Here is a 16,376-nt window from a genome sequence, read left to right on the forward strand (position 1 = left end):
AGGGAAAGGAACTTGGTTCAGTTACCCAATTCTTACATAATCCTGGAATGCAAGTGTAGTACTGGTCATGTGAGTGCTAAGTACCTTCGTCTGTGTGCAAAACATAGTACAAAACTACCAGTTTTCAAAATCACAGGGACCAAATAGTCCTGAGGAACTGCCTCAAAGTTTTTCTCCTCAGCAGTACAGGTCTGTATATGCCTTTGAATAATCGGTAATTGATTCTGTTGGAAATTTAAATGTGTAACATTTGCATTTTTAGACTTACAACTTGTTTTGCTTGTAAATCTGTTGTGTAAAAGCTGGAAATACACGCAACCTTTCCTACAAAGACTTGTGTGTATGTATGTGAAGTATCTGTCATACAGCAGGAAAAGTTAATGCATGTGGCTCATTGTTCCTAATCATGCTCATTTTTGCCTCTAAGGGACACTGTCAGCTATCTATTTAATGGGAATAAGTGAGCATATGAAAGACTGAAACAGTTACAGTTGTTATATACAAGCCATTTGCTCACAAAGTGACAAAACGGTGGAAAAGCGGGGCTGTGTGTCCAATGAGTACACATGACAGCCTTATTGCCAGGACAGAAACACCAGCCGAAGGTGTTAACTGCTCGTGTGAGAACACCAGCCCTTATTAACCCATGTTTCTGCCTTTTTGTGCATGTCCTTGAAACCAGCATTTAGGTAGGAGATGTGCATAGAATGGTGAATAAAAGTACACGTTGGGATAACAAGTCCAGGTACTTCACAGTGGTTCCATTGCTCTCAGGGTGTGTGTGGTTTCCCATTGCAGCTCAACCAAAGGAATGGTGAATTGCCACTGAAGGAGGTGGTTCAGCCCTTCCGCTTCTCCCAGCCATGTCCTCCAGCTGCTGCTTCTCCTTAGAAAGACAGTAGTGCCTGTCTGGTGCTGTTGTACGCTGACATCAGGGCTGTGCAGGCAGGAGAATAACCACAATTTTGTGTTGATTTTAACTCTGTATCAGCTGACAGCGGGGTTGAATGAATGGCAGTGCTGGCACACAGGAGGAGTCAGGAGAGCCATTTGCTGACAAGGGAAGAAGAGAACTTTCCTTTTCTAGAGCGATTGGGTATTTCAGTTGTGACCTAGCATGGGTTTCGTGGTGGCTTAAACCACTAGAAGCTGGAGCTGCCTTATGCTGACACTGACATTCGTGTGAGCAGACAGTGAGCTGGTTCAGGGAGCTTGTTCAGCCAAAAGTTAGTGTTTTTTTGGTCAAGTTAATTTTCATTTGACTCAGCTGCCTGGGCTCATGGCTCAGTGGCATGCACATTGGTGCCTGTGTTAGCGAGTAGTCTGACACAACATGAGTGATGCTGAGATGCTGCCGTCCACCTTGTACTGGTATTTTAGAAGCTTTCCTTTGATAAAGTTCTGGCCTGGTCCTGTACGCTGAATGTTAGCTGGGATTCATTAGGTGCAATCCTCCTGCATATCTGCTAGATTAGCTTCATACAAAAGAAATCTAGGTGCCTGTTCTGGAGCGGCTGCACAGTATGAACCAGAGCAGTGAGGGCGATGAGGAAATTGTCTTCAAAAGCACATTTCACATCTGACCTAAAACGCTAATGTAGCTGTGCCGTTCAAGTCAGTTCTTGGTGCCTCTGTACTGGTGGTGAAGTTGCTTGTAAAAGCTACAGTCAGCCAGAAAAAAGTGTCATGAAGTTCATTACTTGTGCACAGGATTAACATAAGAGCTGTTCAGTTTGCAGAATTCTTATTTAGGTGATTTAATCACAGAACGTTTTATGAACTTGCCCTCTTTCATTGTGAATAATAGAAACTTCACAAGACAAAAAACAAATTACTTGTGCATGGGATACTGACCTGAAATTCAGTCAAGCAAGGCATCTTGCTTTAAAATACAACGTTACTATAACATAATAAATATATGAGTATTTGCATGTACTTTCTCCAAAATGAATGGTCATCTTCAGAGTTGGCATTGTACAGCAACGTTACCTTCTAATTTGTCTTTGAAATGGCAGGTGATTTGTACGATTATGCCCAGTTTCTTCAATTACAGTACGCTTGTATTAGCCTGTGTAAAGCCTATTTTTGGCTTTTGTTAGCCCATTTCAGCTTCTTTTTAATTTCTAAGGAGTCTTTACAGACAGATTAGTTTTGATTGTTCTTGGGTCACTGATGGAAGAAATTACTGTCTCTGCTTGTCTACCTCAACTCTGTCAGAATTTAATACCTTCACATCAAAAGTTGTGAGTTACAACTGGAGCAGCTGCTTCCTTGTGAAGTCCAGATACTTACTGTAAAGCTTCATTCATCAGCTATAATTTCTGCAGTGTGCAGAAAAACAGCTAAGGTGCAGGCATCTGTTGCCTTCTCTTGTGCTTGGGGTGATAGCTTTTGGCAAACACAGGGAACAGAGAAGATGGATGGTAGTTTCCTGAGATGCCAGAACTCATCTCAGGATGTGAGGGCATGTGGTGGGATTATAAGTGGAACGCAGGCAGAACATGGCTAACTGAAACTGCAAGCTCTTGGTTTAAAATGTTAGCCTCTTTGTTGGAGAATGGGTGTAGAAAGAAAGAGATCTGAGAAAATAAAAACTTGTTCACAGTGATTTTACTGTTGCAATTAATTGAGTGAATTTTCCTACACAAAGACTACCTGTTTATCAAATCAGTAGAGTTTACTAAATGCCAACTGCAGATGGAAGCCGAGCCTGGGCATGCTCTGGCCTACCTGTGTGGTGGAGGCATGCAGAAGACTCAACCTCGTTCTGCTTGATTCGCTGAATTTATTATCTTTTCAGAACTGGTGGGGTAAGAAGTTAGAATTCCTTATGCACAGCAAATCCCATGCCTTGCTTTCAGTGATTTGGAGCATATTTAAAAATACGTAACACTTTCTGATCTTTAAAAAAAAAAAATATGCAGTGTAAAAAGCTTTCCTCACCTAATACTGACCCTTACCTAATGTGCAAAGAAGCCTTATTTTTTTTAAAAAAAAAGAATCAGCTAATTGACTCCAGTTGGGTTTAATTTTTTTTTATTTTAAAACTATTTATGTATAATTTTATATAACATCTATAATGCTGTATCTTGGGTTTTGTTTAGGAAGTAAGAGTTGTTAGAAATCTGTTGCAAATACAAACAGTGTCTGGATCCACAGTTAAGAATATCTGATTTGTGAATGACGTTTTTCCCGCCCTCATATGTTACTGTAGTAGAGTATTTTTCTTTCCTCTCAGCTGAGCAGTAGGTTAGGTTTGTTTCTCTGTAGTGACATATAAGCAGTCTGCTTTCTGTTAGTGCCAGAAATGGCTCCTAGTCTCTTGTATCCTGCAAATTGTGGTTTGAGTTTTCTGCAGAATTCTGGTAAAAATGTTTACTTTAATGATGTTACTTTCACGGAGACTATAGGGGGCTGCAGATGGATTTCTCTTTGCAGTTAATTAGTTTGAGTAGCCTCAGATCTCAGCAGCATTTAGTCAGAGAAGAATCATTGTTTTTGAAAGGAAAGGCAGGAAGTTAATGGCAGAACTTTAGGAGTGTAGATTAAGTCTATTAGACTTGTATTTGTTTTCAGTTGATTTCTCAGTGTATTTATTTTTGAGCCATTGAAATTGACTGGCATTCATACTGTACAGTCACTTACATACTAAATAATTCCTTAGTAATTTTGTATGCCAGCACAGCGCTTGGCTAATTTCAAGTATCACAGCTCAGCTTTGTTTGAAAACAGTTTATTTTTTTCTTTTTAAATGTGCTGTCAGATGACAGCAGGGATGATTAATATCCATTCTGACAAGACTGGATATAATTCTAAAATCTTTTCGGAAATGTTAGGGCCTTTGGCAAATGCAGCTGTCTTAGCATCAAGTACAAAATGATGGATTGTAAACTTGATCTTTTTCCTGCAAAGATGATTCTTTTGTATTAGAAGTTTTGAGCACTTTACTGTCTGTGAAAAAGGGCAAACATGCCTTCGTCTTAGTCTGTTCTTCAGTAAATATTACTGTAGACACTGGGAAACTGTAAAACTTTGCTGACAGTCTCCATTACTTTTCAATTATATTTGCTAGCTTTCAAAAATATTAGTCCATACTGACAAGTTTCACACCTATTAGGTCATAAATATTTGCTGTTTAGATTAGTCCTTCAAATTGGAGTTCACTCAGAAGCGAGCGTGGGAGCAATATGTTTTCTATTAGATTTTTCTTGCTGTAGTTCCAGTAACGATTAGTGTAAGAATGTATTTCCCGCTTTTTCTTTCTCCTTTACCATTTCTTTAGACCACAGAGATAATTTAAGCCAATGGTGTCGTTCTTTCTAAACCAACAGACTGAGTTGGTGGTCATGTTTGTGACTTGCTTGTTTTTCCAACTGGGGTTGGTGTCTAAAGACTTAAATTATCCATGGCACTTGTTATACAAAAGATACCTTATAACTTAGGCATGCCTGTCTGGTATAGAAACTGTGTTTTGATAGGTTAAAGGACTTGGAAAAGATGACAGTCTGACCTGAATTTCTGGAATGACTGACTTCTGACATCTCAAATGCTCTTGAAGAATAACAGAGCAGTGAGTAGGCTCTGTTTCAAACATATCTTTCAACTTCAGTAATCCCAGAAAAAGGTGACCAGGACTGAGCTGTGTAAAATTTAGCATTAGGTGCTGACTAACTCCTGCTTCAGACTATTGTCGTGAATTTTGTACAAAAGTCTGTTCTTACTGTAATAGTGTGTATGACATTTTTTGTCTGAATTAAAATGTTTTAAGTAATATAAGACCTAGTGTTAGCAGCTCTATTCTAAGCCTCAGATGTAGGTCTGTAAACATGCAGTTTTTAGAACTTTAACTGAGTTTTGTTTAAACTTTGATAGACACGTTGTTAAGACCTGTAGGCTTTCTTGAGAGGAGAGCAGTGCAGAGCTGAGTAACTAGTTATCACTGGTCAGATTGATACTCAGAAGAAAACATTGAGATGGGAAAGCAGTGTGAAGTAGTGGGTGCAGTAGCTCCAGGCAAACTTGTATGGAAATGCTCAGGAATAACAAGACCAGATCTGAGCTTTTGACCTATTTGACCAGGCCACAGCACAACCAGTAATTCTGGGATCAGAGAATGCCTTAATCTTCATTTTACATTAGCAAAAAGCCAGAAGCTTGTGTTCATTCTTTGAGACTTTTCTGTCTTAGATTTATTCTGGCATAGTGATGAAAGGTGATGTGTGGAGAAAATATTAAAAGCAAAAAAGTAAGAAAATAATTAGTAGCATGGAATATTGATCACTGGTACGCTTCAGTTGTAAAGGAGGTCTGAAAGGAATCAAAATGGCTCTATAGGTGCTGCTCTCATCAGCATTTAGCACTTCAGTAGAAGTTTTGCAGGAAAGATTCAACTCAGTGCTTCATGGCAGGAGCATCCCCATTAGAACATCCCCATGACCTCCCTTACACTATTTGTTATGGGAGTAATAATTTGAAATGCTAAATATATTACTGCTATAAAATATCTCCCCAAAGCCTGCTGGAGCTAGATGCTTTCTTGGTGCTTGTGTGAATACTTTGGTTGCTACTGTTTGTTCTAAAAGGTAAAATCACCTGAGTGTTAGAGAATCATTCTGGAGTCCCAAATTGTCACAGATGGTCTCAGGCATTGAGTTTTTGCTGAAGTGTGTTTCTTCATGGAACCGCCAGGAAAAAGGAGATACCCTTGTTTTCAGACAACTCTTAGCAGTCTGATACGTGATCGTATCTTTCTCTTCTAAGGAGGGTTTCTTTGGCCAGGGCAAAGAAGTTGGAGTTGCAAGTGATCTTGATGTGACATTCTGTTCGGTTGCCTCATTTCTACCTTTTTTGCGCCTCTTAAATGCAAAGCACACAACTTTCTTGAGGCTGCAGCCTCACAAGAAGTTGAGAGTCAAATGCACAAACTACTGCTGCCAGCCACATGTTCCCACGTGCCTTGTACTTGCTGAGGTGTTTGTAGGTTATACAGTAGACAGATTCAGTTTAATAAAAGTGCAGATAACTAACACAGTAACTTTTTCGTGGCTGAGTGGAGTAAACATACTGTGTGACCAGTTAGATGAGCAACAGTTTGTGCTCAGGAATGGGGAACTGCACAGCTGAGAGCAGAGGAGAGAGGAGCTATCTAGATTAAGCAACAATGTAAAATAGCGTAGGAAGAGGAGACAGGTATGTGCAATATCTCCTTCTACAAGAACCTCTCTTTATGCATGAAGAATTAGAGTTGGTTCTTGTAGGTCCCAGGGCTGTCTTTTGCTGCTTCAGATTTTTTTTATTTCCAGTTATTCTTGCTGCTTAATTACCATTACTGCTTGTAAGGTACCTTTCTCATGAGCACCTACTCTGCCAGAATAAAAGCAGTAAAGAGAATCGAAATGCAAGCAAAGAGCAACTCTACCTTGAGGTCTTCCATCTATGACTTCTTGGGAGGATAGTAGTTGCTTTGTAAATCAGTGTTCATCTGACTGTCAGGATTTTCCTGTGTTGGTGTTATTGAACATGTCAGAAAGGAATATGCTGCTTTATTCTGTCCTCTTTTTGAGGGTATTTGGCAATAATGTGTTTGAGTTGTCATCAAGTAGGACAGCCTATGGCTCTAGATATTTGGAGAAATAGCCCCTCTAAATAATTATCTTGAACTTTTTTGTAGTTGTGTGTAGGGTTCATCTGTCTCATCTTTATGGATTGATGGATGGTGGTCACTCTGTACTACCAAATCAAGAAGGGAACCACTGACCTCTAGAGAGCTGTGGAGCTCTGCCTAAGAGGCTCTGCAGGTAAGATTCCTGTGTATGGCTTGTAACAGCTTTTGCAGGAGCTGTTAACAAGGCCACAAACTTTGACTGCAAATGGAAAAATCAAAGCCACTACATTATTAAGTGTCTTTGATAAGTGAGGCTAATCCACCATGAACGTAAGTGTTACCAGGAACAGCAGGAGATGCTGCAAACCTCTTCTGGAATGGATTGAAGTGAGGAATCACCTGAAACATACCTGGCTCAAAAAGTACTACAGTAGAAGAAAACTCTGAGGGTTTTTTTGTGTTTAGCATATTCACTTGTTAAGATATGTATGTATTATGTGCACCTGTCATAAATCAGAGTTTTAAACTTTCAGTGCCTTTTGTCTGCTGCTTTTCTGTTAGGAGGGTGAAAGCATGACTCCGAGTCTGCCAACCCCTACTCAGGGAGTGGACACCCTTGTAAAACAGATCCCAAAATCCAGGGGTATAATCATTCATCTGGGGCTTAAAATAGTGGCTCATTTTATAAATTGAGCTATTTCCTTATTTCTGATGAGATGAATTCTGAAATTTCATTTGATTGAAGCATATGTATGTTTGAATCTGAAATGTCCTCTGGAATGGCAGAGTGTAAGTATCTACAGAGAACTGATTGTCAGAGCTGATGAGTAGCTTTTTCTTCCTGTTGGTATTTAGCAGTCTGCTTCCACTGTGGATACGAGCAGCGTGCACATCAAGAGTGGAGAAGTATTAGAGGAGGCTCAGACAGCAGGAGACTTGAAATAGTTCGTTGCCCAAAAGTGTGTGTCATCTCGGAAGTCCTCCCGTGCTACTTCTTTAAAGGCCTGTGTTCTGCAGCCAGGTTTGTGGCATTGAGATCCATCTTCATGGAACAGTCAGTAAAACTTAAAAGGAAGACCTTGCTATTTGTTATGCAACAAAGTACGATGTCCCAAATATACCCTGTGCCTGGGAATTCTTAGTATCAACTGATTAACTGTGTTTACTACTATGCTTCTTAAGTACCTAATAAGATAAATGTATGTTTTAGAGGTAATGTTACACTTGCTGTTCAGCACATGAGCATTTCCTACTTCATGCTTACTGAACTAAATACAGCAGTTCTTGATATTCTTCATAAATGTATCTTGTGCATGAGCTTCAGTTAAGTGTAGACTGTTTAAATGTTTGCAGTGTACTGCTATTAGTGCCGAAACACAGAATCCAGAGCAATACTTGGATTGTTTCTTTTAGTGATGTGTTTTTTGTCCTGTCTCCAATTTTTTATTCTTGTGTGCCAAGGTTTGTGGAGCCTTGCAGAGAACTGGGTCAGAGACTTGACTTGGTTAAAAATAACTCATCAAAAGAAGGATCTTTGTCAGTTCTCTGTCTTGTTCCTGTTATGCAGTGCTGTCAACAACTGTTGCATCTGAGAAGCTACCTGCCAAGTGATGTTTTTTTGAACAAAAATTTTAAATTCTTGATGAATGACTAGTTGGAATTGCTTTGTCCAGTTTTTGATGAGTGAGAGACTGTAATTAGAGACTGGTCTGCAGTTACTGAGATTGAGTTAAATGAAGTGACAGGAATTGATGCATCGAACAGTGGTTGCAGAATAACAAGATAAGAAGGTAATGAAAACTGAGGGAAGAAATTTATTCAAGCTATTAAATCAAAAAAGCGCAATGGAGTTTTTCATAAGTCTTCGGTATGTAGTGATGGTCAGGGGTGTTTTTTTTCTGCTACAGTAGTAAGGACTAGAAAATACCTTTTCAGTGTCCATTCTACATCCCTGGATTAACTGTATCTCTACAATGAAATGTATTTTTTTTTATTGTAGCTGAGGTGAGTAGATTACCTGACTTTAGGAGAGCGCCTTTGTATATTCATATGGTCTGGTTTAACTTGAGTTTTTATTAAATAGCATAAAATGAATGTGAAAACTTGTCTACGCTTAGCCCGTATGCAAAGCTAAACTATAGCAGTTGCTGTATCGCCTGGTGACCCCTGCCCAGGCAAGAAGGGAAATTGGGAGGAGGAGAGGAGAATCACGGCTTGAAATGGAAACAGATTTATTAAAACTGGCCAAACTAATGCCAATATGAAGTACACAAAGTTATACTCAACCCAGCAAATGTGTGGTCACAACAAACATGGGAGCAGGAAGAGGAGCAGGGTCAGGAGGGGCCCAAGCAGGAAATCCCCTTCTGCTCAGTGAACTTCCCCCTTTGCACCGAGCGTGATGTTTATGGTCTGGGATCCACCTGTGAGCCAGTTTAGGTCAGCTGCCTGGCTAACTCCAAACTGCTAACGGCCTGCAGACCATGACAGGCCTAGGGCTCTGTCCCAGCAAAACCAGAATGCTTGTCTTGCACCTCTGGTATGCTGTTTATATAATATTGTTCAAGGTGATAGTTTCATTTAAATGTAAGAGAAAACTTTCTTACTGTAAAGGGTGATCAGACACTGGAAGAGGTTGCTCAGAGAAGCTGTAGAGCCTCTCACCTTTGATATACTCAAAATCCCAACTGTGCATGGTCCTAAGCAACCTGCTGTGAGTGTGCTTTGAGCAGAGGGCGTGGAGGGGAGTAGATGATCTCCAGAGGACCTTTCCATACTGAATTATTCTGTGAATCTGTGGAGGATTTCTTTGTGTTTATCAATTTAAAAAAAATGTCTAACAGCAACAATACAAACATGAAAATTCCTGCCAAGTGACAGTAGGACTAGTAGAATAGCTGAGGTTAAGAATGTGTTAATAAAGTCAGGACCAAAATGTGTATTCTGAATCCCAGTTCTTCTGTCTTGCTTCATATCGATATATGGGTGGTGGTTTGGTTTTTTTTTTTCTTATTGGGTAGGTTTGTGTTTATGTTCCAGTTTGAGGTGATACAAAAGATCCTCTTTTGAGTTTGTTCCTTCCCGGCTCCTGTCAGCATACACCAAGTGTGTTGTAACTTCCAGACTTCAAAAGTTGCCTCAAAGTCTTGCCTCTTACTTTGGTAACTCTCTCCAAGCAGATGAAATATTATCTTGACTATGTAGGTGGCATGTATGTTGCTTCATTTATTTGTTTTAGCACTGAAGTAACCTCTGCTTAAATACTTTTGCATGAATGATGTTTACAGATAATGGCTTTGATTTGCCTTGTAGAACAACCTGGAGGCAGGTGGACTGTGATATCCTGGAAGACTCTACTAGAGAGGTTTTCTGAGTTCTGGAAAGTGTGTTTCTCCACATTTAGTAGAGATGTGATTTGTCTCACTTCACCCGGAATTTTTAAAGGTTCTCAATCTTAGTTTTTTTGGTTCACAAACCTTCCCAAGTTCAAGGACCTCTTATTTGAAACCTGTAAGAGTTCTAGAAGGTATGCCCTTGAAACATAGTGCTCTTTGCCAGCATGCTGTTTCCTGTGCGTGTCTGATCTATGGCAGCTCGTGATGTTGTTGTTGCTGCTGTTACTTCTTTGCAGTATGATGACTGAGTGTGCAATTTCTTAATTTAGAGCTCATGCATTGAGTAGTGAGTTTTTTTGGTTTGTTTGGGTGGGTTGTTTTGGTTTTTTTTGTATCAATAGCTTCCAGCAATTCTGGAGCTTCACAGAGTTGTTTCCCTTAATCCAGTTAATTGCAGTAGTGTGACCTCAGGATCTTCATATCTAAGGAGATGAAAATAGCCATGGAGCATTTTGTCTTGAAGATGGCCCTGCATTCCTTGAAGAGTTTAAGCTTAATTCTTTTTCCTGTCTCTTCCTAAGAAGAGATAAAAGCCCTAAACATAAATCTCAGAGAAGCAATCCCTTGATTATTTATTATTATGCCCCCTCCATCAGTATAGCTTCTTACCTGATGAATGTTTAAATCTTCCTTAAAGGAGATTACAGGTAGGTTGTTTGGAGTGTGTTCAAGCATACTGTTAGTCAGCAGAGCAGTCTCCACTAGATGTTTGCATTCAATGATTTTACTCAACCTTCAGTTTAGTCATGTTTCTGGTTGGGTTATATTCTGTGTTTGAAAGAGGGGACTCCTTTAGCTAACTATGGGTAGATTTGACAGCCTCTTGGTGGGTTTGACAGCTACAGTAGCATAAGAGTGTTCTTTTTTGTCAGTTGGGTTTGGTGTGGGTTTTTTTTTTGATCATTAGCTTTTTCCTTTTTGCGCTGCGTACATTTGGTGTGTTTTCTACTTTTATGTCTTATTTACTTTGAATCCATGCTTGTCTTTCATTTCTAATACTTATCTGCCATGGTAGCTTAATTATTAATTTGGTTTTAAGTGAAGTTTTTTTCACTGTGGCAGTACTGACTAGCTCCAAACAAGATAATTTCTAGCTCAGCACTGATTTTGAAATTGTCTGAAGCCATTCCTGCCAAATCATAGAATCACCTGGTTGGAAGAGAACTTTAAGATCAAGACCCTGCACTGCCAGGGTCCCTAAACCGTGTGCCTCAGCACCACATCTACACATCTCTTAAACACTTCCAGGGATGGGGACTCCACCACCTCCCTGAGCAGCCTGTTCCGATGTTTTACAACCCCTTCAGTGAAGAAATTTTTTCTGGTGTCTAACCTAGATCTCTCCTGGCACAACTTATGGCCGTTTCCTCTTGTACTGTCACTTGTTTTATGGGAGAAGAGACCAACCCCCACGTTTCTACAACCTCCTTTCGGGTAGTTGTAGAGAGCAATAAGGTCTCCCCTCAGCCTCCTCCTCTCCAGACTAAACAACCCCAGTTCCCTCAGCTGCTCTTATAAGACTTGCTCTCCAGACCCTTCACCAGCTTTGTTACCCTTCTCTTAACACGCTCCAGCACCTCAGTGTCCTTCTTGCAGTGAGGGGCCCAAATGATTCCGTAGGCTTCAAATGCCAGTATCATTGCTTTCTTTCATTAGAAGCTTTTCCAGAGTCTGCTCAGTTATTCATCAGTGAGTTCAAGGCCACGGGATCCAGAATTTTTTTTTGTTGTGTGTAGTCCATACATGGATGTTTGTCAGTCTTCCTGGATAGAGTACTTTAAAAAAGGGAATTGCTGCTGTCACACTGATTTCAGTTGCTAGCTGTCTCTTGAATCTCTGCTGCTTTAGTTCTGCCAGTTATTTTAACTTGATGTCATTATTTCTGGCATTAGCTTGGGTACAGGCAATTTATTTTAGATGTTGATGCCTCAATATTTATTGTTTGAATTGTCACTTCTTTCCTTGTTGCGCTTCTGGTCTAATCAACCTATCAAAACTAATGTATTGTATTCAACTATATTGACTTGGGGTTTTTTTGCTAATGGACTTTAGAAAATACCCTGTTATCCCCTGACTTCTGCCTGGACATCAGGCTGCAGAAATACTATCATGGGAAAATACAAATAACACAGGTGCTGTAGGACATTGTGGCAAGTATACTGCAGACATAGCCAAGTGATTTAATTGCAGCTAGCTGTCAACTTCCCACACCTTCCTGTGACAGGTTTTACAACAGCTTTTTTTCATGAGGTCCTAGAGGCCTGGAACATGGTAAAGGAATACCCAATCAGCTTTTTGCTGAGCCATACCTAGCTCCACTGTAGTTAAAAGCCCATCCGTTTGATTGTACGAGTTGTCAAAGTCTATTTTCTGTTTCAGCAATGCTGGAGCATACTGGCTAACTCCTCACAGATCATGTGATTCAGTTGCTGCTGTGTGAAAACGTAGCTGATTTTTTCAGTTGGACCTTGCCTGCAAGCAGGGCTCTTCTGCCTTTCTGAACTGTGTCCTCTGAAAGTTGGGAAGTCTTTCAGGACAGCTTTCACTAAGCCCAGTGACAGTGCACCCTAGTAGTTAGGAAGCTGAGGAGTTGTGTCAAGAGACCAGATTTGCCAAACAGGGAACTTTATGACTGAGCTCTGGTGGGAAGGGTGAGAAGTTAGTGATGTGTAAATGAGGATGTAAATGAGGCCGAGAGTCTCAGTGCCTTCTCTGCATTGGTCTTCAGAGACAAGGTCTCATGGGCCTTTGTGCCTAGAGATGGGATTGTAGGAGGAAAGAAACTAGTAGTACTACAAGAAGATTGATGGATCTCTTGAGAAATATCAAGTTCATGGGATGAGATGGGATGCTTCTGAGGGTACTGAGAGCTAGCTAACATAATTGCAAGCCAGCTTTCTTTTTGAATAGTTGTGGAGATTGGAGGTGGGACTCAGTGACTAGAGAAAGATATGCTGCAACTATCTTCTGGAAGGGCAGGAAGGTTGATTTGGGGAACTGCAGGTTGGTCAGCTGCACTTGGGACTCTCAGAAACTGGGGAGCAAGTCTGCTTGGAAGCCACTTTTAGGCGCGTGAAGGTGAAAACAGTAATGAGCAAGTATGGAATTACCCAGGGTACTTGTCAACCCAGTTGTCTGCTGTGATGGAAAGATTAACTGTGGTTGATGTCATCTACCTTGACTTGAACAAGGCTTTCACCGTGGTGTCCAAAAGCATCCCCGTGTCTCATTTGGAACGTTGCAGTCTAGATGAGAGAGTACTAGCAGACAGATAAAAAGACAGTCTGGAGAACTGAGCTGGGAGAGTCCTTACACTTTTTATAAATTCTAACCTCACTGAAATTCTTCAGGGAGATATTTGGGGGCAGACCATTTCTCTTTATCAGTAACACACTGTTCAGTTTTGTCTGAGAATTATTTGAAAGTCTTTGTTTCAGTGCATTTTGTTTCCGGATTACATCTGACATTACTAAAAATGTTGGATGCTGTTCCTTTTCCTTTGCAGTTACTGAAGACAGACAATACAGCTGCTAATGGAATAGCTAATAGTGATGTAGGATGTTAATGCTTTCTTGCTGATTTGGAGTGGGGTTTTTTTTGTCTTAAAAGAAATATTACTGTCTCTGACTCCTTACGTTGATTCTGTAGAACCTGCAAAGCCTAGGTGAAACAAAAGGTTGATAATTGGAAGAAACTTAGTTTTTAGATGTGGTGCTTTTGCTGGTTGTGAGGAATTATACTCTGACTCATGTCACATAATATTTAGAGATTACATGTGGGGTTATTTCTGAAAGATTACATATAGGAAGTTGTTATGAGCGTTTAATGCAAGGTGTGCTGCTCCTCAGTGTATGAAATCGCCTCTGTCAAGCAGTTCTTGTTTTAAGTTTGTTTGTGTTTTGTTTCAGATTATGGAGCTCTGTGGTGCAACAAGACTCGGCTATTTTGGAAGAAGTCAATTTTACATTGCTTTGAAACTTGTTGCCGTGGCCCAATCCGGTCACCCTCTAAGAGTGGAAATCTTAAATACAGGTAAATCACAGGAGCAGGGGAGCATTGAGTTGATGAGCAGGATTATTGTTCTTGGCTTACAGATTCTTGTAGAGTGACCTTGCAAATTAGTGTGGTATGTCTTTTCATACATGTTGCTAACTTAAAATTGTGGAGAGATTGAGGAATTGTATTTTTACTCTGCAAAAAATTTGAGTGAAATACCTTGCTCTTTACTGAATAAGCATTGTGTTCATCATGGGGTAAATGAACAACTGCTGTCATGTAGGTACAGATTAATTCTGTAGATTACTAATGTGAAAACTTGTGTGCTATGTTCTCTGAATAAAGAACTGACAGGACTGAGATGAATTGGAAGCAGAGAAATGCAGCATTTGCAGGTCTTTGTAGTTGCTGAATCTATGAAGCCTTGATTGCAACAAATGGGAGGTCATCTTCTCTAAAGTCACACTCCTTCGCACTTGGCTTGGCAGTTTTCTCCCTTAGCACAAATAAGAAGATTAGTGATTTAACATTTTTCTAGTGAAAAACCTGACCTGTAAAAGATCTTTGAAGTCTGTTATGAGCCAAAGCACCTCTTATCCTATTTTACAAAGGTCAGCTCTGGTGTGAGCAGTGAAACAGGAACAGAAACTCACTCCAGGAGGATGGTTCAGAACACAGCAAGAGCTTTGATAATGAGGCTGTACTGTAGCCTTCTGAGCGACATAGGTGGATCCATGTCAGCGTTGCTCTGTAGGTTGAAAAGAAACTTAGAAAGATGAAGTATACACTGTAGCCCTTTGCTGCAAAGTACACAACTCACAACTTGTGACCTGCTAGCATTTTGTAGAAACTTTGCTTTGTAGGTGTTGGAATGTTCCCAGTTGTATCCCAGTAAAATAGCTAGTTTAGCTTCTCTTGGAGAAGGGTGTACACAAATGTGGTTAAGCAATAGTTACATTTTATGCAATAAGACTAGATTATATTATCTGTGGTAAACACAAACATGACACCATCTCAGTAAAAGATGATGTTGAATACACTGCAGTATTTTAGCATTTTTTTTGCTGGTGAACCATTCTGTAAGAAGACTAATTTTATACATGTGCTGGAAATGGTAGCTAAATTTTGAAAATCACACTTCAGTAATTTAATGTAGAAAAAACTTTAGAAAAAATGAGCTAAATCCAGTTTGTCTGATTGCTACTGCATTTAATGCAGAGTTGGGGAAAACTATGACGGAGCTGTGTGAGGTCCTCTTTGTATACCCAAACCAGAACCTGGGCAGCAGAATTGTGACATGTAATGCAGAAAGGCATTTGCTTTTTTCCAGCTGGCAGATGTTGGCTTGACTATAGCAGCAGTCTCAGTGTTTAAGTAGTTGAGGCACATTTGAAATTTTGACTACAGAATAACTGGATTTTTATTTTTAAGCATTATACTTCTGTATAGTAAATGGCCTGCTCTGGTTTTGGGGTTTTTTTTGACAGTAAAGGACCTCCCTCTTCCCAGATTTGTTGTGTCAAAGAATGAACAAGAATCAAGACACACAGCCTTGTATTCTTCAGATGCTGATAACCCAGCTTCTTATTCAGGTGTGATTCCTCCTCCACCTGGCAGGATACAAGTCAAAAAAGGCTCTGTGAGCCATGATGCTGTTCAGCAACGTACATCAACTGATCAACAGGTAAGTTAACTTAAAAGGTTAAAGGAGATTCTTAACCACTACTTTGATACATAGAAGCCCTATCAAATTGATGCCTAAGCTTTGTTGCTTTCAGAACAGTTTCTTAAAAAATCATACTGAAGTGTGTTATACATGAAGACCACATATACTTCTGAAATACTTGCATGTAGGAGACATTTTTTTTTACCAAGTATTATAATCTGTATTTAAAATGTTGGTGGCAATGTACAGAGAATTGAGACAGAAATCATTGTGTAAGATATGACAAATACCAAGTTGTAATCATTATGATAGTAATACCTTGTTTAGAAGATAATTCGCATTGGCTTCCTGGTCGTTGGTGCAGCGGTACTGAATGCTGTGCGGTAGTGGATTTCTAGTCCTTCAACATGCTCCGATACCTTTAAATCTGAAATACATTAGTTAGAAAAAATAATTTCAAATCTCACATTTCCTTTTCTCTGCCTTACATATTATTATTCAGCTATTTAATTGTGAAGTAGAGCAGTGAGAACCAGAAATGAGAGAAGATTTTATATAGATTTTTACTGTGTTCTAATGATAAGAAAACTGATTGTCCTTTGCTCACTGGTTCTTTCATCTTCAGCTAAAGGATATCTGAATAAAAGGAAACTGTAAAGGCTTACGACTCTGTGCCTCTTCATAATTCCTTGGCTTTTAGAGTCTATACACTCTT

General features: G+C 39.8%; 1 protein-coding gene across 2 annotated transcripts in view; it reads left to right on the forward strand.

The window, feature by feature from the left end:
- The first annotated feature begins 13,901 nt into the window (after positions 1-13,901).
- Positions 13,902-16,376, forward strand: part of REPS1 (RALBP1 associated Eps domain containing 1) — a 46,841-nt gene continuing 44,366 nt past the window's right edge. Inside the window, exons 1-2 of one of the 2 annotated variants that reach the window (XM_010137110.1) lie at positions 13,902-14,031; positions 15,483-15,679. In XM_010137110.1, the coding sequence (XP_010135412.1) occupies positions 13,911-14,031; positions 15,483-15,679 (318 nt within the window). In that variant the 5' untranslated portion in view covers positions 13,902-13,910. The remainder of the gene's footprint in view (positions 14,032-15,482; positions 15,680-16,376) is intronic. The other variant, XM_010137109.1, reaches the window with a different exon arrangement.

Source organism: Buceros rhinoceros, unplaced genomic scaffold (assembly GCF_000710305.1).
Source record: "Buceros rhinoceros silvestris isolate BGI_N320 unplaced genomic scaffold, ASM71030v1 scaffold7915, whole genome shotgun sequence".
Lineage (NCBI taxonomy): Eukaryota > Metazoa > Chordata > Aves > Bucerotiformes > Bucerotidae > Buceros > Buceros rhinoceros.